The 25,832-nt window shown below is 52.0% G+C and overlaps 1 protein-coding gene across 1 annotated transcript in view; it reads left to right on the forward strand.

Annotated features, from left to right (window-relative positions):
- Positions 1-3,867: 3,867 nt before the first annotated feature.
- The window catches only part of KCNK9 (potassium two pore domain channel subfamily K member 9), a 48,705-nt gene continuing 26,740 nt past the window's right edge, over positions 3,868-25,832 (forward strand). Inside the window, exon 1 of the mRNA XM_003792856.2 lies at positions 3,868-4,181. Coding sequence (XP_003792904.1) covers positions 3,899-4,181 — 283 coding nt within the window. The 5' untranslated portion in view covers positions 3,868-3,898. The remainder of the gene's footprint in view (positions 4,182-25,832) is intronic.

A 25,832-nucleotide genomic window follows, 5' to 3' on the forward strand; every position in this document is an offset into this window, starting at 1 on the left:
TTACAAGGAAAAGGAAAAGTCTGGGAAGTGCTGGATGAGCCTGGATGCCTGCCTTGGGAATGCTTTTCTCCGGAATCTGCCACTTCTGGGGGTCTAAGGTGGAGACACACCATCAACTGTGCAAATACTACCATCCTGGAGGAATCTGTTAGGAGGTGAGGAACATGTACTTCTGGCAATGGGGCCCTGAGTGGGGGCAGACTCTGCCCAGCTCCTGTCATTTAGGGATGGTTGGATGGGGAAGGTGAGGCATCTGTAAAATGGGTTTGGTGATTCTGCACCCTTTGCCTATCTTCAAAGATGCACCTATTACGTGACAAAGGATTAAGCATATCCTCTGGGTCAGGATGTTCTGAGAGCAGCAGACAGCTCCCCCAAGTAGAACCTGCCCTGGCCCGGGGGTGACAGATAGGACAATTGGCTGGCACCACCCAACGTGATGCAGAACTCACCATGGAACCGAGATTAACCACTCTGCCTCTAGGGGTAGACAGGGGGCTGCAGAACACCCCCCCCACACACACACACACTATGTGTAAAGCAAGGAGCTAACAAGTAAGCAGCAAGCAGAGTTATAGAGCCGTAATGTTCTTTATTAACCAGTAAGATACATCTGTTTTCACTAAAGCGGCAGCTGCAGCGCACGGACTGGCTGTAAAGCCGCGGCTGCCGACGCGGCAGGTGCAGGTCTGTCCGAGTTACTGGTGATCCCGGGCACGCGACCCTCTCTGGCTGGAAGTTTTCCCGTCTGTAAAACAAGAGGTTTGGAGCAACTCATCCCTGAGGTCTCCCCAGCACTCACACAAGCGGCTGCGTTTTCCAGAAAGGCTGTATGTAAATGGCAGTTCCATAAACCAAATAAAAGTGGCTCTGCGTAACGAAACGCGCAATCTGTCGGCGCAGCGCGTCCCAGCCCCCTCCCTCATCTGTCAGTGGGGACAGCCTGGACTTCCCCACGCAGGGCCGTGGGTCGGAGTCCAGTGCCCCCTGGTGGCGCCTGGCTGGACAGGCCGCTTCCGGAGCGCACGGAGGCCCGACGGCTGTGACTCAGGGGTGGTGCCGCTGCCAGGGCGGCGGGAGGCCTGACTGGGGTTCCGTCGTGGGCTGAGCCACCGCACAATTAATTACCAGCTGCTGGGAATCCTTTTCGCCTGCTAGCGGTGACTCACCCGGCAGCCAGGCTCACTTGCGAGCGCGGGGGCCTCGGTTTCCAAAACGAATTCTGGGGAGAGTGCCTGCTTAGGGAGTAGCTCCCAGGTTGGGTGTCCAAGGGTGCCCACAGACCCAGCAAAGACCTAACTGCCCAGACTTAGCGCCCAGCGAGGGTTCTCCTATCCCCGTGGGCACCCAAGAGCCTTCAAAGTAGGGTGGAGAACGTCCTAGACGGGGACCCTCCGTGAGGCATAGGGGTCCCAGACCTAATGAATCCTGAGTTCCCGCGGACACGGAGCCTCAGTATGGCCCCAGGGGGAGACCCAGAAGAGACAGAGATCTTGGAGCCAGGGAGATGCCTGGTGGTTGGGTCTACTTCTAATCGCTTTGGACAGCTCTGGACCGGACACCCACCACCTCCTTTCCCAAGGCTCCGTCCCTTCCTTTGCTGGGGCCCGGAGATGCTGTCCCGGGGTCTCCCTTGGTTGGGCCTGTCCTTTGGGGCGCTACTGCGGGGGGGATTTAGGAGAAAGTTGGTATCCTAAAGGGAGGCAGGGGTTGAGGGAGAGGGGGCAAAGGAAGCCGCAGTGGGAAGGAGGCAAGCCTGGACGCATGGAGTAGCTGCGCCCTGGTTCTGGCCTCGTGTTCCTTTCCCACGGCGTGGGGAAAGAAAGGGCGGTGTATCGCTCCTAGGTGCAAACTGCGCCCGGCCATGAGAAACCAAGAAGTGTTTTTCAGAAAAGCAACAGAGAGGGTACTGGGTAGGGAGGATGGGACGTCCTCCCCTGCGGTCCTGACTCAAAGAGCGGCGGCTCACGTTATTTCCAGCGCTCTCTGGGAAAAGTGCTCAGGTCAGCAGGTGCTGGGCCACCCCGGTGGCGCCATTCTTTGGGGCTGATGCGGCCAGGACCCTGCCACTCTAAGAGGCAGCGCCGCTGGGCAGTGACACGCTCCCGTGCCAGGTGTCTGGTCCAAGGAAGGGGGTTGTGGGGACAGTGTGCACCGCCGCCACGGCGCTCTCGGATACCCACGGCCCCTTCCTCTTCTCCCTTAAGCTGCCAATCTGCGATCTCTGGCTGAATCCTGTTTCCCTCCCCCAACCCCAGTCCCTCAAACTCTCAGCCTGCAGCGGCTGCGTGCGCTCCAGGGGAGTGGGGCTAGAAGGGCCCCAGCAGCTTAGTTTACCCCTCCATCCCCTGCCGAAACCCGCCTGTGGCTCCGCCCCACCCCCCACTCTGGCGACACCCAAACCCCGCTCGCCCCCGCCCCCTCCCGGGCGGCTCAGGCCGCCTCTGCCGGGCTCCCTTAGCGTGCGCCCTGCGTCGCGCTCCGTCTGCAGCAGGAGCTGCCACAATAGCCTCGCCAGCTGGCTGGGGACCAGGCGGGAGGTGGCGCGCCCGGAGGCTTAGAGAGAGAGGGAGGGAGGGAGAGAGGAAAGGAGGGAGGGAGGCCCGGCCCCCGCTCCCCAGACCCTCCCGCCCGAGCGGGGCTGCCGAGCGCACACACGCACACTCACACACATTCGGGCTCCCTCCAGCGCGCACGCACGTAGCACCCCAGGCAGACCAGCGCGGCGGCCGCCTCCTCGGACGCCCTGACGCCAGAGGGGCCCCGACCGCCGCGCTGCTTAGAACCCCGCGCCCGCCCGGCTGCTCCTCGAGGCCGGCGGGACCCTTCCCGCCGCCGCCGCCGCCGCCGCACCGCCAGCCGCCTCCGGAGGAACGGGCTGGCCCGAACGCTGCCGCTCTGTCCCCCGGCTCTTCCTCACTCCGAGGCCGCTCCATCGCCGTCCCTGCCGTCCCGGGGCCGCGCCCCGCTCCTGTGCCTCTGGGGTTGAACCGAGCAAACTTAGCCGACCGGCCGACGCCCGGCGGGGACCCCGCTGGGTCCTCGTGCGCCTCGGTGGGCGCAGGACTCTGAGACCTTCGGGCTTCGGGCTGCTCCGCCCGCAGCCGCACCTGCTCAGCCCCTTCCCTGCTTGCGGAGGACTCTAGAGACGCTGCTACTTAGCAAACTTTTTCTCCCTGTCACCAAGGGGGCTCGGGGAAGGGGAAGGAGGTCCCGCGGAGAGCGCGCGGACCTAAAACCTAAGGGCTTCTCGCGGGACACCACAGCCAGCAAGCTGGATCCCGCAGGACTCCGGCCCCAGGGGCCGACCTCTTTCCTCCCGCTGGTGCCTATTCCAGACCCGGCAGTTGCCGCGGAAGCGGGAGTCGGGGAGGAGACGGCAGCCGCAGCGGAGCCCGCGCAGTGCCCGGAGGGGCAACCCTCCGTGGCACCGGGTGCTGGGGAGGGCTGTCTCAGCCGGGTCTGGCGCAGGGTGTCCGGGTTCCCGGGCGCCTGGTCCCGGCGCTCAAGCAGCCTCCTGTGCCTGTCCCCTTTCTCAGCTGAGCATGGGGCCGCACCACCCGTGCCCAACGAGCCGCCTCTCGGTGAGGGTGACGGTGGCGGCCCCAGCGAAGGGGCCCCTGATATGTCTCCCGGTTCCCAGCTTTTCCGCTGCTGCTGCTGCTGCTGCCGCCGCCGCACACAACTTGAAAGCGGCGGCGGAGACGGCGATGGCGACGGGGACGGGGACGGGGACAGGGACGGGGACGGCGACGAAAACAGGGGAAGGGATGGCGACGAAGAAGCTGGTGGCGACCGTCCCGCGGAGCAGCCGCGGGCGAGGCGTCGCTGCCGGTTTATTAATATCCGTCTGCCGGTCGTGGGACATCTGACCCGTGCCGCCGCTCTGCTGGCGGCCATGAAGCGGCAGAATGTGCGGACTCTGTCCCTCATCATCTGCACCTTCACCTACCTGCTGGTGGGCGCCGCGGTCTTCGATGCCCTCGAGTCGGACCATGAGATGCGCGAGGAGGAGAAACTCAAGGCTGAGGAGACCCGGATCCGGGGCAAGTACAACATCAGCACCGAGGACTACCGGCAGCTCGAGCTGGTGATCCTGCAGTCCGAGCCGCACCGAGCCGGTGTCCAGTGGAAATTCGCCGGATCCTTCTACTTTGCCATCACGGTCATCACCACCATCGGTAAGGGCTGGGCGCGACGCCGCCGGCTCCCCGCGCCCCGGCAGGAGTCCGAGGAGGCGGCGAAGCGCGCGCCGGGCTGGGTGTGGGGCTTGGTGGGTTAAAGGCAGTTCTTGCTGGGAGCCTCCCGTAGATCCCTTTCCTCCTTAGGGAGCCCCTCGCCTCAACGATGGCTCTGAGCCTCACCCTTCGGGGATTCTACTGGGGCTCTCCACCGCGCGGCTGTCTAGGCTGGGCGCGCGAGCCCGGTGCGAGTGTGCAGGAGCCAGGAGGGCGGAGGCGCCACTTTTGGGAAGAGAGTGGAGCGCTAAGAATAATCCGGCAGCAGACACCCACCCACCCACCGCCCCAGCGCGGGCTGGGCTGCGATGGTTCTAAGCCTTACACTTACTACCTCACCGGGAGTTGGAGAGGGCACCCGTGGCCCCGAGAGGGACTCTGGTGGCAGTGGAGTGCTCCTGGGGCATGGGAGGCATTTGCTCTCCACGGCCTCTGGGCCCTTCTCTGGGCTTCTCTGAGCCCAGATTTCACCAATTTTCCCTCTTAGTTCCTTTTCCAGGAGTTTCAGAGTTTGAACTCGCCAGGCCCCTGGGAGGAGAGAGTTTGATCTCTGGAGCTTGGGCACGGGACAGAGTGTGTGTGTGTGTGGGGGGGAGGCATTGTGGTGAACTGCTCTAGAGTGGAGGTGAGGTCGTCGATGGGGGTAGGGCAGAACCTGTCCCCCCCATCCCGACTGCGACAGTGGGTAAAGCAAGCATGGCTATTGCCCAGAAACCAGGTGGAAGTTTATCCCCAGTCCCTAGAGAGGGTCCACTCGGTGCAACAGAGACACCCGTAGGAGCAACACCCAGGTGTGCAGTTCACAGAGCAGAGTCTCTGGTGAATTCCCAGGGTGTCAGTCCCACTAAGGCCGGGGTTGGGAGGACTCACAGACTTAACCCTATGAGACCCATGGGAACTAGAGCCAGTCCCTTCAGCCCAGGGGCTGTGGCAGGAGGCAGGGTGGTGTCTCTGTGGTTAGCACTTGTCCCAGGATGACACATCTGGGACCTGTCAGGGCCATTGTGTGGGCTCAGGGGTCCCTTCCTGCACCCCTCCTGTGCCCCAGCAGAGCGCTGTCCTCCCTGCCCTACCCCCATCCGGCCTCACTTGTAGCACCTCCTGCTCTGATTTCCCGTGGTGTTTTTCTTTGTCTGGAAAGCTCGGTATGCTGGAAAAACAGAACTTGCGGTGCCATATGCAACAGGAAGCACAGCACAGGATAGCCTGTCTTTCCTCCTTGGTTGAAAAGACTTTTTAGAGTGTCATCTTGTTCTAAATGTTTACTCCATTGGTGCAGGTTTCCATGCTTCGTGAAGGAAATTGTCCTTATGTTGTTGACGTAATCAGCTGTGCTCCTGCCTGCCCGCCCATGACCTTTGCCCAGTGCCACAAACACAGACCAGTCCTTCCTTCCCCAGGCTGTTTCCAAGAGCCTGAGCGGGCCGGTAGGTCATCGCTGTCGTCTCTGTCTTTAAACTGTGGTAGTGGCACTTACACACACAGGGCGGTGATTCCAGGGGCCAGGGGCCTGTTGGCTGGACAGCCAGAGAGTGAGAAATATGCCTCTTGCTTTGCTTGGGGCTAAATGACTACCCTGCGGAGGGAAAGAAGCTGGTCACCCCTATCCGTGCGGTCGTGGGTCTAGTGGAAGGCAGGTGGAGTTGGCCGGCACGCCGACTGGACTGCCCGTAGTGAAACAGGCACATAAAATGTTTGCTGGTCCCAGGAGTTGAACAACACTGAGGAGAGGACTAGAGTTAAAAGCAAATATTCAGTTTTCTTTAAGAAATACATCGAGACTGATGACGTTCTTATTGAAATTGTTTTCATGATAGAATCTGATTGATCGTTCTGGGCATGAGCTTCTAATGGTTAAAACTGCACAGAACAGATGATGGAAGGAAGGTGTATGTAACTACATGAAGGAGGGGACATTAGCCACAGGACAGTGGCGTTCACATCAGTGCCAGACCAGAGGGCATCTGAGGAATATGCTGATTTTCTCACTTCTTATGTTGGGTTTTCAACTGATTTTGTGGAAAGAAAGGTTGAGGGGGGTGTGTGTGTGTGTGTGTGTGTGTAAAGAGAATGTCCTTCACAGCTGCCCGGTGTGGACAGATGCTGCACGTGGAGCCCACAGACCTGGCTTGGCATCTGAATCCTTCCAAAGTGCAGGACCACGGGAGGTCGACGCCTGACCCCCTTCCTGAAAGGGAAGGGGCATTACACAATAACCACCTGACGGCTGATTTTGAAGTGCTGGGTGGGACCCCATACCCACAGTGTGCCCCGCACTTAGTGGGTGTGGAATCCTGGCTCTTAGATGTAGACGGGTTGAGCCTCATGCTCTCTGCCCTAAGAAGCTGTTTAGCAGAAGAGCTCAAATGATGTACAGGAAGCAAGGTACCTTCCCAGTTAATTCTGTTTTTTTTTTTAATATAAATGCAAATTAAGGTGCTCCTAGGCCTAGAACAAAAACCAGCCCCAATCCAGGTCCTCCAAGGAATCGCTTCCTACCGGACAGTGATATTAATGAGTCCGGTTCACTTCGTGGGAGTTTTTATTCTTAATCTAACCCTGCCCATTTTCTCCAGACTGCTTCTAATTTGTGCCCAGGTCTTAGAGGCTGGGTTGGGAGCTACTGGCACTGGGGGTCTGCTGATGAACAATTCTTCTCAGATGCAGTTATTAGCTCACTCTGTGAAATAGATTTTAAAAACATATATAATTACCACTTCACATTACATCTGTGGCTGCGCTTTTGTCAAAGGCTTTGGAAGGATATTACCTGAATCCCTCCTCAGCTCTCTGGGGTTCCCGGAGTGCAGTGGCTATGCTAATAACCAGGGAAGCACACGGTCCAGCTTGGCTATGAAAAGGGCAAATTTGGTTACATCACTGATGCCCGTTCCAGCTTCAATTCTTCCCCAGAGGCTTCCTTTGATGTCTGTGCCACTTGTAGCTACTTCCAAGGAGATTATAGTGCTCAGTTCTACACTTGCAAAACCCAGACGGTTGGGTGGAAAGCTCCCGTGTGGACCCTGCCCTGCTGCTCTGATCAGCAGGACAGTCGGAGTGTCCTCCCCTGCAACCTGTTGGTAAAAGAGGTAGAAGCTTGGCGAGCGGCGCCAACCTCTAGACAGGGGTGTAGATGCTTTATTTGAATTTGCTTTGCTTGGGGCTAAAGCCTTGGCGTGTGAGGGACCCTTGGTGCAGACCTGTAACCTTCCTGAAGTGGGTGCTTAGGCCAAAATTGTGTCCCACAATCGTTGCTACCCAGGATCTAAGGAACAGAGCTGGAATTTCCATGACACTTCTTTTTTCAATCTAACATCTGCAATCTCTTACCACCTCCAGGATCATTAACAAAGAAGAAACCGTGCTTAGAAATCAGATCTCATCCGCAGAGGGGTGAAGGACAACTGAAAGCTGGATTGCCGTAGGGAAGGAGGGTAGGAGATATGGGTTTTTCCTTTTTTGCTGCAGTTTGGAGAAGGAGGACGCACATCAGGAGCAGTGTTACCCCAGGCCCTTGGGGACCATCTGAAGCCAGGGGTGGCTGTTGCAGGAATTGTGATGACGGACATAGATGCCAAGGTCTGCTGCCAGGGGACAGGGCACATCTGAGCAAAAGCTCTGGGCTCCTGTAGTTTCCTCCCTCCAGGTCCTGTACCTGGTTGAAAACAGCATGCATTGGGAGGGCTTCCTTTTCTCATTCATAAACAGAGCCTTAAGCAGAGTTTCCAGGAAATGGAGGGTGTCTGCCATTTTTTTTCTGATGCTCTTGAGTGTACTTGTGATACACGGTTCACACTCTTTGTTGAGCAACTGGTCCTGCCTGGCCTGTGCTACCTCTGAGACCCTGGGGTCAAGGCTTCTAGATGATAAGTCTGACCTTGAGGTGGAAGGAGGAGGGAGCTGGAAACCCAAACAGCTGGTGGCAGTCCTGAGTGAAGCGTGGACAGTTAAGCTAGGGTCTGCCTTAACCCTCCTGGGAGGGAGGGCACACATCCTGGCTGGATCTCTGAAATTTTCTTATAGGTCCTTGTCCTCCAAGGCTTCCCAGCCTTTCCTCACGTTGCTTCTCTGGCTGTGGCCTCGCACTCCCTGCCCTCCACTAAGCCTATACCTGAGCTGCATCTTTCCTCCCTGCGCCTGCAGGGCCCAGCACAGTGCCTGGTCAGAGTGGGCATCTCCTAAAGGACTGCAGGATGGAAGCCAGGGCCAGAGGGCACACGAGCTTCCACACACATGCACTCCATTTCTCTGCTGGGCTGGCAGGAGACATTGCTCCACTTTACAGATGAGGAAACTGAGGCAGATAAGGCCATGCACACCGAGGTAGAGGCCCTAGAACTCTGTAATGCAGTTGAGATCTGCTCATTACAGGGTCTCTTAGTGGAGCTGTCCCCATGGCCAGGGCTGAGCCCCTGGGTTGTTCCTTCTGTGTCTTTTTGCTTCTCTCTTTAGCTCCCCTAGTTAGGACATGTGCTTATCCAGACCCAGGTGAAGGGCCCACTCTGAGCCCTTCTGAGACTGAGAGGAGCAGCAGTTCCTTGGTAATATCCAATGGGCTAGCTGACCACACAGGGGAGGCTTGAGATGCCTGTGGGCAGCTCCTCTTTCCCAGACCCTTCCTGGACTTGGGCTCACTCAATAGCCCTGGGCCCTCCAGGAAACACAGCCTATTTATAGATGTCTTGAAGGAGGCAAAGTGGGTAAAGGTCAGGTTCCTTCTGACTCTGGGAACATATGGGATACATGAGGGACACAGATGCATGGAGACACCCAGCTAGATGCTCTGAGGCAGGGTTGGAGATTAGGTGAGGGAAGGCTGAGGATTCTGAGTGCCTTCACCTGTCTTTCCTGGGTCATTTTCACCACCTAAGTCTAGTGAGGTCAGAGAAGGAACAGGAGGGGAACCAGGCCTTGGTATACACCTTCTCCATATACCCTTCACTCTCCATATAATTACTCACTAGATCCTCCTGCCGTTCATCCATCTATCCATCATCCATCCATCCCTCATCCATCCACCCACTATCCTTCATTTATCCATCCATTGTCTATCCATCGTTCATCCATTTACTCATTATCTATTATCCATCCCTCCACAAGCCATCATCCATCCATCATCTGTTCATCATCCATCAATCTATACATTTCTCATCCACCCATCATCCACCCATCATCCATCTGTCCAGCCATTCATTTCTCATTTGTGCATCCACAATTCATCCATCATCCATCCATCTCTCATCCATCTATCCACCATCCATTATTTATCCATCATCCATTCATCATCCATTTATCCATTACTCATCATCCACCCATCCATCCTTTCATCAACCATCATGCATTCATCTACCATCCATCCATCCATCTATCCACCCATCATCTATCCATCATCCATCCGTTCATCATTCATCCATCATCTATGTATCTAGCCCTTATCCATTTATCATCTATTAACACATTCATCATCCATCATCCTTTCATCCTTCAGCCAGCCAGCCATTATCCATCCTTCATCCATCCATTATCCATCCATCATCTATCTAGCCATTATTCATTTATTGTCTGTTATCTATCCATCATCATCTCTCCTTCCATCACTCATCCATTCATTATTCATTAATCATCTATCATCTATTCATCACCATCCATTTATTCATTATACATCTATCATCCATAATCCACCCATTCATCCATCCATCGTCCATCTATCATCTATCCATTGCCATCCATCCATCCATCTATCATCCATTTACAATTCATCATCCTCATCCATCCATCCCCTATCATCTGTCCATCCTTTTATTATCCATCATCCATCCACTCATCCTTCTATCACCCATTCACCCATCCATCACTCTTCATTCATCCTCCATTTGCCATTATCCATCTGCCATCCATCCATCCATCCTTCTGTGCATTCACTCTGTCCTCCCTTGATCATACACTCATCTGCTTATTCCTCCATTGGCAGGATTTTCCCCCCTGTCTGTCCATGTGATAGGTGGAGACCCTGTACTGGTGTGAGGTGCATAGTGGTAAGCATGCATAGTACTACAACTAGAGACTTAGTAAGCCTCCATAGAGGGATCTCCAAGATGTCCCAGCCCCATCTCCTTCCCATCAAGTGGATTGGCCAATCCCAATCATTTTTTATTTTTAAACATTTTAATTTTAGTATAATGTTTATATGGAAAAGTACATATTTCACAAGTATATTGTTAAATGAATGGTCATAATATTCAGAGCAAGAAACAAAATATTACCAGCATCCTAGAACTCCTCAGCCAGTCATCTTCTTGAATGCTTCTAGTGACAGGGAGCTCATTACTTCACACATAATGAAGAGATGTGTGTGTTTAGATGAACACTGAGGTTATTGTTTTGTGTTCTGATCTGGTGAGGAGGGGTGTGTATGGGTGGGTGAAAGGGCCTTCTTTTAAAGGGGCTGCCAATCTCTGCAGTAGTCCCCTGAGGAAAATCAGTGGATATAATTTAAAAACTGGACCTTGAGGGCCTCAGGCCTTGAAGAGGAGAAGGATCTCTGCACAGCAATATGTGGGTGAGTCTGCAGTGGGTAGGTTGTGCTGAGGAGGTCCAGGGAACCAGGCTGTAGAGGAGGAGCCAAGCCTGCAGTGAAGGGTGGAGCCACACTAAAGGAGGGTGGGCTATGGCAGGGGGTGGCTGGTGAGAGTTTCAACCTGTCTCCAGCCAGCCAAGAAGGGGCTCAGTCTTCCCATCAGATAAATGGGCCACAATGCCCCTTGTGAGGCCTAATCCCAGGCATGTCCCTTAAGCCTCAGCTTCTTCATCTGTGAAACAGGGACACAGAGCCTAGGGGTGCTGCTGTAGGATAGAAGACAGTATGTGTGAAAGGCCTGGAGAGGCAGATGGTGGGTGGGTCACGGTGACCCTTGGGTAGATGCCCTGTGTCCTATGCACTCTGTCATCTGCAGTTCCCCTCACCACTGTCCCTCCTCTCTCTGTGGCCCTAACACTCCACCACACCTCTCCTGATGCCCAGCCCTAAGGCCCTAATCCTAGTGAAGGGCTGCCTGAGACCCCCTCCAGGTTAGAAAGGCTCCCACGCCCAGCGGAAGGAGGTGTGGTGGTGGTGTGACAGGCTGGAGGCTTTGGCACCACAGGCTTCATTGGAGGAATTTGAGTCCCCCAACTCCATTCCTCTTAGAATATATGGCTCCTGGGATGCCACCTTCTGCTTGGCCTCTGTGGCGACTTTTACAAGGCCCATAGCCACCACCTTTCTCCTGCCCCAGTTGGAGTCAGACCCCTTGTGCTCAGCTGGAAGCCCAAGGTCATACTCCAGCCCCGCCTGGGCCCTATGCTCTCATCACCTGCCCAGCTCTGGCTCTGTCCTCCTCTTCCCCAATTGTCCTTTAAGCTCTTGAGCAAAGGACTGTTCTTCTGCCTAGCCTGCTGTGCCTGTCTCCTTAGTAGTCATCGGAGGCCCATAGGGCAGGCCAGGGGCTCACAAGTCTCAGACATCCCCCACCCCGGGCCCCAGTCAGGCCCACAAAAGTGGTTAGAAAAGGCTTTCCAACAACGCAGCTCAGACTTCTGGTCCCTGAGAGCAGGAGTGGCTTAGAGCTGAGTGGTTCAAGTGACATCTTTCTGCTCAGCTTTGCATTGGGGCCACTGGGCAGGCACAGGACTGAGGCTCCAGCCTTTTGAACTTGAGCTGTTGCTTTTAACAGGAGAAGACAGCTTAGGGACCCACCTCGTCAGGTAAGGAGCTTCTCAGTCCTAAGGCTTAAGTATGTCCCGAAGGTCACCTGTTGGTGCCACGCACATGAGAATCTGGTAGTTACCTGGCAGGAAGAGATGCCCACTTGTGAAATGGCCTTTTGCTGTCACTGGCCCTGTCACACCTGCAAGGTACAACCTGCTCAGGAAGGTGAGAAGCCTCCCAGCAGGCAGGGTCACCAGGCTTTCACCTGAGGCTCGGGAGCATAAGGCGCATGGCCATGGTGCCCAGCCCTCCACCCTGCTGAGACTCCCACCCCTCCTATGTCCCTGCCTCTGTCGCCTTCTGAGCTGTGCACCCTGGGACCCCACTGGTCTGGGAGATGTGATTCATCCTCCCAGAGCAGATTGGGTGCTGCTGGTAAGGAAGGAGGCAGGTTTGGTAGGCACCGTGGTATCTGGGGTGGTATGAGTAGTGTTTCAGAGCCACTTTCCTCTTGTGTTTATAGCAAATATTACCTTGTGTTTCCATAGATTTAGGGAAATTATTTCGATGGCTGTATATTCACTGTATGCTCATCTAGTTAGCCACTCCACTATTTATAGTCATTTAATATATTCCCCCCCCCCCTTTTTTTTTAGCTAATTACAGATAATGCTTTTTTGAACATCTCTGTGGGTATATGGATTCTGCATGGTCTTCCCTATAAGTGTTTGCTGCTGCTGGTAGAATTCCTAGGTCAGAGGGGTCGTGTTTCTCCATTGTCCCTGTCAACAATAGCACGAGTGTGACAAGGGTCTTCTAGTTTCACGGCAACTCTGGCAGTCCTCGGCAATATTGAAAACAGTGTTGATATTCTTACTATTTCAGTCATTTTCTTAGCAATCCTCATTTGACCTTTAAAAGGCAGTTGGGACAAGGTTGTGTGGAAGGCAGGTGCCCACCCTGTGAAATCCCCACTCATTTCAGACACAGCTAGTCCTAGGGGGTCTGCATGTGCAGTTGGAGACACCATGGAACCAAGCAGAGCAGAGGATCCTGTAGACCTCAGGCCAACTACATGGACGGGAGGTCTTGGCTTGCCACTCTGCTTCAGCCAGTGGGCTGTGGTCACTGGAACTCTGTGCTGGGAAGCAGCCCAATGGGGAGGAGTGCTGGGTGTGATTGATGCACTTGTCTGCATGGGTAGAGGATAGCGTGCTTGCCGCATGCTTGCTCACCCTGGGCTGGTGGAAGAGAGAACTTCAGAGAGCTTTTCATCAGTGTGTCGGGAATGTCATTATGAATAGCTCTGTGACTATTGCTTGTCCTGGGTATGATCTTGTTTATAGGGAAGGTTCTTATCCATGACTGTCTGTCATCCTTTAACAAGTCTATGAAGTAGGGTCAGGGCTAACCCTGTTATGTTGATAAGGCTCAGAGACATCTAGTGACTTGCCCAAGGTCCCTCAGTAGAGCTTGGGACTTGAACCCACATCTTCTGTCCTTAAGCCCAACATGGTCAGACTTTCCTGAGTGCTGGCCCAGGCACTGTCCCCTGCCTGGAGTCACGGGCTTGGAAATAGGAAGAATCAGCATCTGTGGTTATCATCTGTCAAGAGGACTCCAAAATCATCTCGTTCTACCCTCAGAAAACCTTGTTGCTGAACCCTGCCATGACAGGGAGTTCACTGTCTCAGTAAATTCATAGGGAAAGGCAGATGTGGCATCAATATTAGAACAAAACAAAAGGACGAAATAACTTAACAGCTTGTCTTGGTCCCGCTTACTGGAGTCCCCAGGACAAGTACAATCTCTTACTTTCTTGCCACAGTGAGAGAGCTGCAGGTCACAGCATGTTTAAGTTGTTCTGGGCTTTTATAGAGACTATCTGAGTTAATTTAATCCACCAACAGGTAGACATTTTCATGTAACCTGATTTTATAGATGAGGACATGAAAGGTCAGAGAGGCCAAGCACCTTGCTCAGGGTCATTAGCTCATACATGGCAGGAAGGAGACACCCTGGGCGGTCGGACTGCAGAGTCTGCTTATAACCATGTCATCATGTGCTGCTTCTCTTGACCTTTTGCATCAGCTAGCTAGTGACAGATAACAAATCACCCACAGACGCAGAGACTTAGAACAACAACCGTTTATTATTGTTCATGGTCTGTGGCTCAAGCTTGGCTGTTGCAGAAAGTGAGCCAGGCGGCATTTTCTTGCTGCTGGGCTGCAGGCCGACTGGGGTGCGCCATCACCTGTTTTCTTGCTGATCAAAGTTGTGGGAGGGCAGTGAAGCCAGTGAGGCCTCTGACGCTAAGACTCCTCTGTTAAGCTACCATTTCCCCCACATGCCACTGGGCCAAGAAAGTCATATGACTGAGGCGGGCATTACTTTCTGCTCAGGATAAGATCAGTGTGGTAGTGCAGCTTCCCATCCTGCTGTCTGACCAAGAGCTGTTCCATGGCTTGTGCCAAACACCACTTCCTCCATGACTTGCTGCCTGGTACAGGGGTGAGCACAGAGTTAGGTTCTCACCAGGTTCAAACCCCGCACTCAGCGTGGGTCTCAACTGTTGTGCTGTTTTCTTGTCTGCAAAACAGTCCATGCTCTACCTTTGGATTAGTTTGTTGGAACTGCCGTAATAAGTACCAATGGCAGGGTGACTTAAATGATAGAAATTCATGTTCTCACAGTTCCATAGGCTGAAAGTCTGAGGTCAAGTGTCAGCTGGGTTGTTTTCTCCTGAGGCCTGTCTTTTTGGCTGGTAGATGATTGTCATCTCTCTCTCTCTGTGAATCTTGATTGCCTCTTCTTATCAGGACATCAGCTAGGTTCAATTAGGCCTCAAACTAAGGACTTCATTTTACCTTTATTCCTTCCAAATACAGTTACATTTAGAGGCAGTGGGAGTTGGGATTTGAACAATGGATTTGGATCAAGGGGACACAGTTCAGCTCACATCAACCTTCTAGGACTGCTGCAGGGATTGTATGAGATCAAGGAAATAAAATACTTGTCTAGGGCTCATCATGTGCAAGTCACTCCAATACATGTTGTTTCTTTGCCATGTTGTACGTGATTCTTTTTTTTTTTTTTTTGCAGTTTTTGGCCAGAGCTGGGTTTGAACCCGCCACCTCCGGCATATGGGGCCGGCACCCTACTCCTTTGAACCATAGGCACTGCCCTGTTGTATGTGATTCTAAGTTTATTTTTTGAGGGTGAAAAAGATTTTGTTGCCCAGATATATTAACTAATCTATTATCATTCTCAAAATATGGCTGTATTTTGAGATGAAAGCTGCCCTAATATAGTGGACCCTTCCCAGGACAGGTCATGTGGGAAGTGGTGGGGACCTTGGCTCACATCTTTCTTCTACCTCTGACTAGCTAGGAAGGGCAGGCAATCCACCTTATTGCTGCCTTTTGTAGGCTGTGGGGGATCCTCTCTCCTGTGTGTCCTGAGGTCTGTTAAGCCTATCATGCTTTTAAACCTTTTTCTTAGTTGGATTTTTAAATAGGTATCATGCCTTGCTTCTGTGATTTATGCACACACATCAATGTTACATTTTTGGTATGATTATTTTATTAGGGATACCTTTAAAAGATACTGAAGCATTTACAGATGAAATGTCTGAGATTTGCTTTGAAATAACCTGGATCACAAGGTAAGTAGGTGGGGGTCTAGATGACACATGATTGGCCATGAGTTGTTAATTGTTGAAGCTTGATTATTCATATCTAGAGGTTAATTATACTTTTTCTCTGCCTTGGTGTATATTTCAAAATTTGCATAAAAAAACTTAAGAAAAATCAAACAAAACACAGCATAAAAGTGGAGGGCTCACGGCCTCGCCCCTCAGCCCCACTTCCAAAAGGTGATAGCTGGCAGCAGGCTGTGGCGTAGAAGAGGATGAGACACTTGACTCTTCCCCAGGCTTAGGCATGCACACATACTTTCTTTGGCTCTGACGTTGTTTGAAACTATTTGGAATTAGTTGTCAACATTTATTAATCTTTTAAAAGAGCCAGCCTTTGGTTTTGTTATAGTACATTATCTTATTGATTTTTACTTTTACCTCTCTTAAGTACTGATTTTACATGCTTTAGGTTTATTTTTTCGCAGCATCCTCACCAGCAGACACTAGGCTTTCTCTTATGAATGTACGAAAGGCTACATGTTTTCCTCTGTGCGCCACTTTGGCTGCATCTCATAGGCTTTTCAGTATTGTTTGTTTATAATCTCTAAGTTTTTTCTTTAATTGAAGGGTTATTTGAAGTATGTGTTTTGAAGTTACATATACACTTTTGTGGCACAGTTATTAGAGTGTGAGTTTTGAACAAGACTGTATAATTCTGTCTTGGTCATGTACTAATTGTGGTATTGGGCATGGAATTCAGCATCTTGGTTGGTTTCTCCATGTACAGAATGAGGAGGACAACAGTACAACCACTACAACAACAACAGCCCTCAAAGATGTTGAGAAGATTGAGTTAGCTATTGCATTGCAGATATTTAAAATTGCTAACATATTGGGTGTTAACTATCTGTAGACATCTAGAATGCATTATTTATTGGATTTTTTCTTTATAGTTTAATAATTAGATTTTCAGAGTTCCACAGATATTTGAAAAGAACATTTATCTCTTTGTGTATAAGGTTTTACACAAATATATTAAATAAAACTTAGTATCTTACTCAGATCCTTTTCAAGGTTTGAAAAGAAGTGATTGCTGGCTCAGGTAGCCCATATATGTGTTGAGCTTACATATATGGCATTTTAAATTATCATTATTTTGTTAAATTTTGTGCCTTAAATGGAGAATTGTGTGCTCTTTCCAGTTCCCTATAGTACCCAGCATCATCATATCAGGTCATCTCACTCATTTACTTCAGCTGCCTGGCTCTATAGGTATTGAAACTATCCAATTGATTTATAGTTTGATATTATTATTAGGTCTACTTAATTTCTGAGAGGGATTCATTAGTGTCTCTTTCCATGATTTGTTGCTGTGACTTATCAGTTTTTTGTATTTCTGATATCTTAAGCTTCATATATTTTGAAGCTGTATGGTTAGACACATAAAGGTTCATGTTTGCTGTTTCTTCTTGGTGGATACAAGTTTGCCTATACATGTATAAAGCATGACATTTTATTGTGTTTGATGCTTTTTGCCTTAATTTCTTTGTTCTTCATGATATTATCATTTTGCCTGATTTCTTAGCATTATATATATATGTTTATGTTTTAGCTTACTTTTACCCTTTTCTAGGAAGGTTTTGTCATGGCTTATAACAAAAAGACATAAAAATAAGGTATAAAGACCGCTCTCAAATCTGGGGTGCATATGTGGTACATGTATACTAACCTTCATATTGACTGCAATGAAGGGTCAAATTTACTTGTAGCTTCCTTGGAAAAGGGACAAAAAGAAAACATGTCAAATGTTATAGTTGCTATCATCAGAAATGTTTGATGCTCAATTTCACAAAAGAATGTACTCTCATGCCGTCACTGAGGGTTCACCAGGTAATGTTGTGTTGGTGTGAGTACCACACTGAATGCTGCTGACTTGGAAGCTACCAGAGGCCGTGGAGTTCCCAGAGGATGTCTGGGTGGAATTCCGGTAAGTGATGGTGCCAGTCCCTGGGGTACACTGTTCAGGACCATCTGGGGCATGACCTTGTTTGGTTTTTCTTTTTTAACTTTGTCTTCTGTAGCATATTAGTATTTATTTCAGGTAAGAAAAGGGGGGGGCCAAAGGTCAGAAGGTTTATGCCAGCTGACCTAGAGTGGCCTTCCTGAAAGCCCTGGATGGACATAGGGTAGTGGTCCCAGAGAGACATTGACCTCAGGGTTCTCAGCCACAGATCAGCTGGGGTTCAATCCTGAATCTGAAAGGGGGCTGCCCTAAAGGTGAATATTCCAGGAGAAGCCTTTCCATGGAATGTCCAAGGAATTCTTTCACTCTGAGAGAGGAAAGCTTGAAACTTGGGCAGAGTCTTGATTCCAGAGTCTTCTAAGGAGTTCCCATGACCCAGAGAAATCGGGGGGAAACTGTGGACTACATGAGTCTAGTGGTCTCCAGGCCTAACCAGGTACTGGCCTTTGTGGCCAGTGAGGAGAGGAATCTCCCAGCCACTGCTGGGCAGGCCTGGGCAGGGTGGGCTGGCTGGGCTGCGGGGCCCCTGGGTTGGGATGTGGGGTGTTACTCTGTAGTATGATCAATGCGGAGTGTCTGGTTTATTTTTCCTCCTCTTTGTGGGGGTGTCTGGCCCACTTTTTCTCTCTCAGCTGAATGTATGGCATTTAGAGGAATTATGGTCTCTCTTGGCCCTCAGATGCCTCTTGGGGTTTAAACAAACCAGCAGCCCAGGCAACTGGGTGATGAATGCTTCTTGGCATTTAGGGTGAGACTGGCCCATTGGACAAGTGTTATTGGACAAGTGTTGTGGAAAGACCCACAGGCCCTATGGTTAGATGGGTCAGCCCAGCTGATTCTTGTTCCCTGTGTGACTCAGCATCTGTGCCTCAGTTTCCTCATCCTGCACAGGGGCATACACACTCACAGGTGACAGAGCATCCAGCAACAGGCACAGGCACAGAGGCTGACATGGCACAACCTGCTATGCCCAGCATTGGCCTTTAGTTGGTTCTTGTAGGGGATGGGGTTTGGGTGGTGGCAGTTAAAGGACTGTTTCCCAGCTGGGACAAAGAATGTCAACATGTTAGTGATGGTGAGAGCACTGATGCCATACCTACCTGCCTTTAGAGGGACAGTCTTTAGTCCCTAAGCCCTGGGGATGAGTCCTCATTCTTAAGCCCTGGTAGGCTCCTTGGCACATAGGCCCTGATGCAGGGACCACCATCCCTCTTTCAGATGCCTCACAGCCAGTCAGTTGAAGGGGTGGTTCACAGAATCTTCACTCAGCTGAGCCTGCATGGACTGAATTGTGCAGAGTCTGCCTGGATGTGCCTCTGCAGCAGCAGGTGGGGGTGGGAGGGCTGCTAGCTGCCTCCAAGGGATGTACATGTGTCCTGGGGCCTCCTGGTTGGCCTCCATTCTGTCTTTGCAGCCTACATGTCATGATCCTGTGGACAGTGAGTCACCTCCTCTGTGTATCCATCTTGGGCAGGTTACAGTGAGCACACACTCAGGACACACTTAGGATGGTGCCAGGCATGAGGCTTATACAGTATGTGCATCTTCTTGGAGAATCAGGGGCAGGCTGAGTCCAGAAAGCCCTTGGAGGACAAACTTCCTATTTTCCAGTGGCCCTATTCTGAGAAATGTGGTGTGTTTGTTGGGCAGAATTTATAAGCCTGCACTGCACCAGCACCAGCTGGGGAAGCAGAAAGGAGCAAGTCACAGAGTGTAGCTCTGGTCCTCAAAAAGCTCACAGACCAGAGCAGGTGACAGACATGAACCCAGTCATTGATGGTTTAGAGACCAAAGGGCTAGGTGTGGGAGCTGGAAGAGGGACCTGCCACTGGGAAGGTCCCCTTTTGCTTTAGGCAGAGGAGGGAAGGCTATGTATTAGTCAGCATGAGCTGTCTGCTGTAACAAACAGCCCTCGTTTCTCAGTGGCTTAAACATACAAATTTACTTTGCTTTCACATGAATGCAGGTCAGCCTTGAGGCTCTGCTCCACTTGGTCAGTCAGGGCCCCAGGCTGTTCATCTTGTGTCTGCCCTCTTCTGGGACCTGGCATCCTCTCCATTTAAGTAGCCAGTGGGGCAATGGGGAAGGACAACCTGCAGGTGTACATGGATACAGGATAGGCCTGGAAGTGGTATCATTTGTGCCCACATTCCATTGACCAGCACTTGGGTCACATGATCCTACCTGACCACCAGGAATCATTTGTGTCCACGTTCCATTGGCCAAAATTTGGGTCACATGATCCTACCTGACCACCAAGGAATCTGGGAAATGTAGGCTAGCAGTGTGCCCAGGAGGAAATGTGTGCATAGTTGTGAGGTTTAGTGAACACCAGCAGGGTCTATCACCAGAGGCTTCTGAGAGATGTCAGGGTTGACTATGGTTATGGAAATGGCTGGGAAGTGAGGGTGAGGAGACGCCAGCTCTCTAATCAGGGGGTCACCTTCCACAAGGCAAGGATTGAGCTTGTGACTTGATTTAGGCTGGTTTAACAAAACATCACAGACTGGGTGGCTTATAAACAAAATTTTGTTTCTCAAAGTCTGGAGGTTGCAAGTCTGAGATTGGAGGGGCGGCAGGCCAGACCCTTGTGAGGGTCCACTTCCAGTTGCAGATGGCTGAGTCCTTGTATCTGTGCATGGTGGACAGAGGCGACCTAGCTCTCATGAGGGCCTAATCACCTGCAAAGCCCCTGCTTTCTAATGCTGCCACTTTAGGATTAGGGTTTCAACATATGAATTCTGGGGGACATGGAGCACACTGCAGAGTGCACAGTACATTTGGGGAAAGACAAGAAGCCAAGGTCCCAGGGTGGTGGTGGGGCATGTGGGGAGGTGCTTTGGCACTCCCTCCCTCCTGCCCTCTTCTTCCCAGCTCCACCCCGGGTCCCTGTGTGTTTTCAGGCCCTGCCAGGGACCTTATCACCTCATTTGGTGCCCCCACTTCTTTTGGGGTTGGAGGACACTGAGGCTTAGGGAAATGAGGTAATGTTCTCACTCAGCCAGAAAGTGTAGCACCGGGATCAGATCCCAGTGTGTCTGACTCCAAGCGCTATTTCTAGTAGCCCAGACTGTGTCTGCTGTCACTGAGCCTGCAGGGGTCCAGGGCAGTGAAGGCTTTAGAGGAGGAAGAGCCATGTCCTGGGGTTCAGGCCACTGGGGTGTTTGGGCCTCAGTGACCAACAGCCTGGGCCCTGTCATGGCACCTGGTGGCTCTCACAAATGTGGTAGCAGGGGAAGGTCTCAGAGAAAAACAGAAGAAGGGAGGAGAAGGGCTATCTGCCAGGTGAGGGTGGCAGGGGTGTTCTGGGCAGAGCCAGGGGCTGGGGTCGTGCAGTCCTGGTTCAAGGCCTGACTTCTCCCTCAATAGCTGTGTGCCCAGATGTGACAAAGACCAGGGTTCCTCATATAATGATGAGGGGCAGAGTCCCCTGACCCTCAGACAGATAGCTCCAGGAGACACTGGTGTCTGTCCACCTGGTCCCAGCACCCTGTCTTCAGTGACTCAGGGTGTAACAAGATTCTATTGACTGGGTCGCCCAAACAGTAAACAATTTTTCTCACACTTCTGGAGGCTGGAGGTCTATGCTTGGGATGCCAGCAGGAAGCTTCTAGAGAGGGTATTCTTCCAGGCTGTGGTCTGTGGCCTTCTTGCTGTGTCCCCACATGGAGGAGAGAAAGAATTAAGAGAAGAGACATCTTCTCTTTCCTCTCCTTACAAGGGGGCCCCACCCCACCCCACCCTCACGGTCCCTTCTAAACCTGATCACCTCCCCCAGGCCCTACCTGTGCATGCTGTCTTTTAGGGGTTAGGGCTTCAACATAGGAATTCTGGGGGACACAAACCATCAATCCACAATACACCGAAGTGGGCTGTGGACCAAGTGGGGGTGGATGTCTCCCTGGCGTGCTAGAGGAGTTTGGAGCCTGAAGGATGGGATGAGAGTGGGTACACTTATCCACAGGGCCCCAGCAGGGTACAGGTCTAGCTCAGGGAGGAGGGGGCCCCAAGTTGGTGGGACATTTGCCCAAGTGAATGGATTTTGAATGGCCAGAGAGCTTGGGCTGTTTTTATCTTCAGCTGCAGTGTTGCCCAGACTGTTGTCTGAGCAATTAACTACAGGTGGCTGGTCCTCTAGAGGACTCTTTTCTAAGGCTGGGCATGGAAGGCAGGTGCCCAGGAAGGAATCAGCATCATCTCCGAGTCCCTTCCCTGATGCCTGGCTCCTACTTGTGGCCAGCTGGGTGACATCAAGGGGGTGGGCATGTGCCCTCTTGGACTGAGGAACCCAGGGAACCACCTCTAGGCTCCAGGGAATTACCCAGGGCCCTGGGACAAACGACCTGGCTTGAGCCTTGGCGAGCTGCTATTGGTGTCAAATCCAGCTGCTCAGGCTAATGACCGGCCTTGGCCCTGCCCTAGCTCTGAGCCCCAGCTACTCTTTCCTCATGCCGTCACAGTGGGAGTTGTGTGTGCACATTTGTAACATCTGTCTCTCCCACTGGACTGCAGACCCCATGAGGACAGGTGGGGACTGGTGCTGCTCCTGCTGTGTGCATGGTGTGACAGTCACAAGGGAGTCTTAGGTAAATAGAATAAGAGAATGAACGTTAGCAAGTAGCTCTGGGGATGGGCTTCTGCTGTCCGTGCAGACTGATCCTCCATGCTTCTTACCAGTGAGAGCTCAGAGGTTAGGTGACTCTCACCTTCTTTGGGGTCAGGACCACAGAGGAAAGAAGTGAGAGTGTCGGCCAAGGGTTCCAAAGGGTGTCTCCTAGCAGGGGGCATTTGTGCATAGTGGGAGTTAGACAGGAAAAGAGAGGGGTGGTGCCATCAGTGGACAGCCCCCATCCATGCAGGAGCCCCGTCCTTGGGGTCAGACAGCCTGCATGGGGGGCATGTCCAGTCTATGAAAATCAGGTTGACTTGGGAGGTGGTCAGTGTAGGGATGTGGTCAGCTGCGGTGGTTCTACTATGTATGTAAATAAAGGGAATATTGCACTAAAGTGAGCCACGCACATGTTTTGATTTCCCAGTGTATGTGAAAGTTATATTTTCACTGCACCATAGTCTGTTAAGCATGCAGTATCATTATGTCTTAGAAAAATGTACATACCTTGATTAAAAAATACTTTATACTAAAATATGCTGACACAGAGATCAGAAGTGGGCATGGGCCCCTGGAGAAATGGTGCTGATAGACTTGCTAAATACAGGGTTGCCAAAAACATTCAACTTGCAGAAAACATACTATCTGGGAAGTACGGGGAAGTGCAGCAGGGTGCGTGGAAACGTGAGAAGCACCTGGTGACAGCCCGTCTGCCATGGACTCATTTATTAGCTGTTTCCCCACGTGGTGCAGAGCGCTTTAGTTCTGTGCCATCGTAAGGAATGCTCTGATGACCATTGTTCACCTTGCACACACTTGTCCAATTTTCCCCTTCAAATAAATCACTGAAAGTGCAATGTCAGGATCACAGACACCTTCTACACCCCTGTACCATTCTGCCTTGATAAAAGAACCTGTGGTCACTGAGCTGGAGCCAGTGTCTGGAGAGCATCCCTGGTGCTGGTGGTTCCCTCCCTTGACGCTGCTGAACCTTCTTTGCTCACATGGCCTCAGTCTTCTTGTCTCTGCAGTGGTGGTAACTGCTCACCTCTGGGCTGGGAGCTGCCTCTCAACTCTTTTTCCATCCCTGGGCCCAGCCAGGCCCCAGCAGATCCAGCCCACCTCCTTAGAGGTGAGCTCGTACAGACTCGCCCCGAGACTCTGCTGAAAACAGACTGGGCTGCTTCTCCACATGCGCACCCACACACACATGGGCAGTGTCACAGTGAAGCCTCACAGGTCACCCGCCTTCCTGGCCACCTGGGCCACCCACCACCACCTGCCCTTCCTGGGGGTCAGGGAATGTACCTGTTGGAGACATGCTTAGAACCACCCACAAAAACAAATACGGGGGACCCTTATGGGATGTGGGTGAGGGATCACCCTGGTGTGAGAGACTGAGGCAAGGGCAGGGGCTTCCTTTGCTAAGCCCCTGGACCTGAGGCCATCCCCACCCATGCTGGGGTCCAGAAGTTCCCAACCTGAGGACTTTCTTTAGGCTCCCTCCCCTTCATACCAGAACAAGACTGTGTCTCTCTCCTGAACCACCATGTCCTTCAGGGCCCAGAGCCTCACAGGACCCTGAACTATACTAAAAATGTTGGTGGGGAGCTTTTTGAGTCTTTGACATCATAAGGACCATTGGCATTATTTATCCCTTCCCAAAGGACAGGAATAGCCGGGAGATCAGGGAGGGGTGGGGCAGGAGGCGGGTCTTAACCTGGGCCTGCTGTGTGGGTGGGTTGGTGGCTGGCTGGTGGCTTAGGACTTTTCTGAACCTGAGGGTTATATTATCAGAGCAACTGCTAGTCTCAGCAGGAGAGCCCAGCCCCACCCCTGGCCACTGTGCAGGGAACACATGGAGCTGGCCTCCACTCCCCCTTCTAGGCCTGGGCACCACCACATCCACCCCGGCAGGCCAAATGAGCCACTTTGCAGCCGAGAGACAGAGGCCTCGAGAGGCCTGGGGACTTGTCCACAGCCCCGTATTGGAAGGTGACAGAGCCTACACTTCCCGTGTGTCAGGCTCTCAGGCTCCTTGCTTTCCTTTGCCCCAACATTGTAGACACTATTTCCTACTGACCTTTCCTGGGACCTCTCTTGAAACTCTGTGTCCCCTTGTCCTCTATGTCCCCTGTCAGTTGGGGCTGGGGCCGGGAGCTGGAGCAACGGGGCATTCACAGGATCTCGAAGGTGATCCTTGCTGAGAAGCTGAGGCCACAGGGTGCTTTACTCTTGTAGGGGGCCCTGACCATCTCCAGCAGATACAGGGTTAGCCTGGAGCTGGTGCTCATGACCCCACCATGTGTGCTTTTCCATGTAGCCAGGGTGGGAGGTCTGGAGAGCCTCTGCTAGATGTCCTGAGGCAGGGCCAGAGGTAACCACCAATGGGCCAGGGTCTGAGCCTGCAGCCTTCAGCCCTGACTGTCTGGAAAATGGAATGGTCCAGAGCAGTAAGTTGTGTGGGTGAGCATCTCCCTGGGGGAATGTAAACTCCATGGGGGTGGGGGCCCCCACCATAGGGCATACAGGCCGACCTGGGTCCTCAGCACTCACAGCGGTGCCTGCACCTGCTGGAAACCCCATACCCTGTGACCAGCATGAATGGGCCCCACTAGGGTGTTCTGAATCTTGGGGGTGGTTGGATAGCTGGTACCCTGGGGTACGCCACCTAGATTTGGGTCCCAGCTCTGCTATTTTCTCACAGGGGCCTCTGGAAAGTTCTTTAGAGTTGAGCATTTTCATTGCGTTTGTACCAAAGGTGCATGGGAATGCCAGTGACAGTCATAAGCTGTGGGGTGAGGGTGCCCATGGCTGGAAGCCCCATGAGAAGCTGGAAAGAACTGGGCCAACTAGCTCTGAGACTCCCTTAGGTAGATGATGTGACTTCTCAGAGCCTTAGTTTTCCTATCTGGAAAATGGGGATGGTCATAAGACACATTATCAAGGCAATAATAATTGCCTTGGAGGAGGAGCTGCCTGTGTGTCCCCCCCTTAGTCACAGCTTGTTTGCTAACTGAAGAATACATCTAAGTTCTTGTGCCTTAGGTGAAGGAGCTGGGGGATGTGTCACCACTCTTCACTGTGCGAGCTGCTACCTGTGAGGAGGTGTTCCCTCTAAGTGCTTCTTAGAGACTGTCTCACTTAATTAATATATTAATGTTCCAGAGAGGTTGAGGCTCTGTTTTACTGGCAATAATAATACCTCCAGAAATGTACCTAGGGTCACATAAAACCCAACAAATATGACAGCCCTGACCAGCAATTTTATTGAATGGCAAACACATTTACATAGTTCAGGCATTAAGACAGAACACAGGTGTTTATGGGGATTCCACTCCTGCCCACCCTGTTCTTTCCATCCCAGCTCCGTCTAACCTGCTTTATCCTCTTCTCGCATATAACAGGGCATCATTTTATTAATATTTTTTGTTTCCAGTGCACACACAAATGTACATAATCCCCCCTTTTCTGCACAAAAGGCAGCTTGATCACTGTTCTGTCTTTTGCTTTTTTCTCATGACAATAAATCCTAGAAATCTCTGCATAGCCTGAGCCAGAGGCCAGGAGCCCAGCACCTGGCTGCGGGAGAGGAGGACAGGAAAGGATTCTCTGTTTTTAGTCAGCATGGTGGAGGT

This window comes from Otolemur garnettii, unplaced genomic scaffold (assembly GCF_000181295.1).
Source record: "Otolemur garnettii isolate 467f Iridium unplaced genomic scaffold, OtoGar3 scaffold00062, whole genome shotgun sequence".
NCBI lineage: Eukaryota > Metazoa > Chordata > Mammalia > Primates > Galagidae > Otolemur > Otolemur garnettii.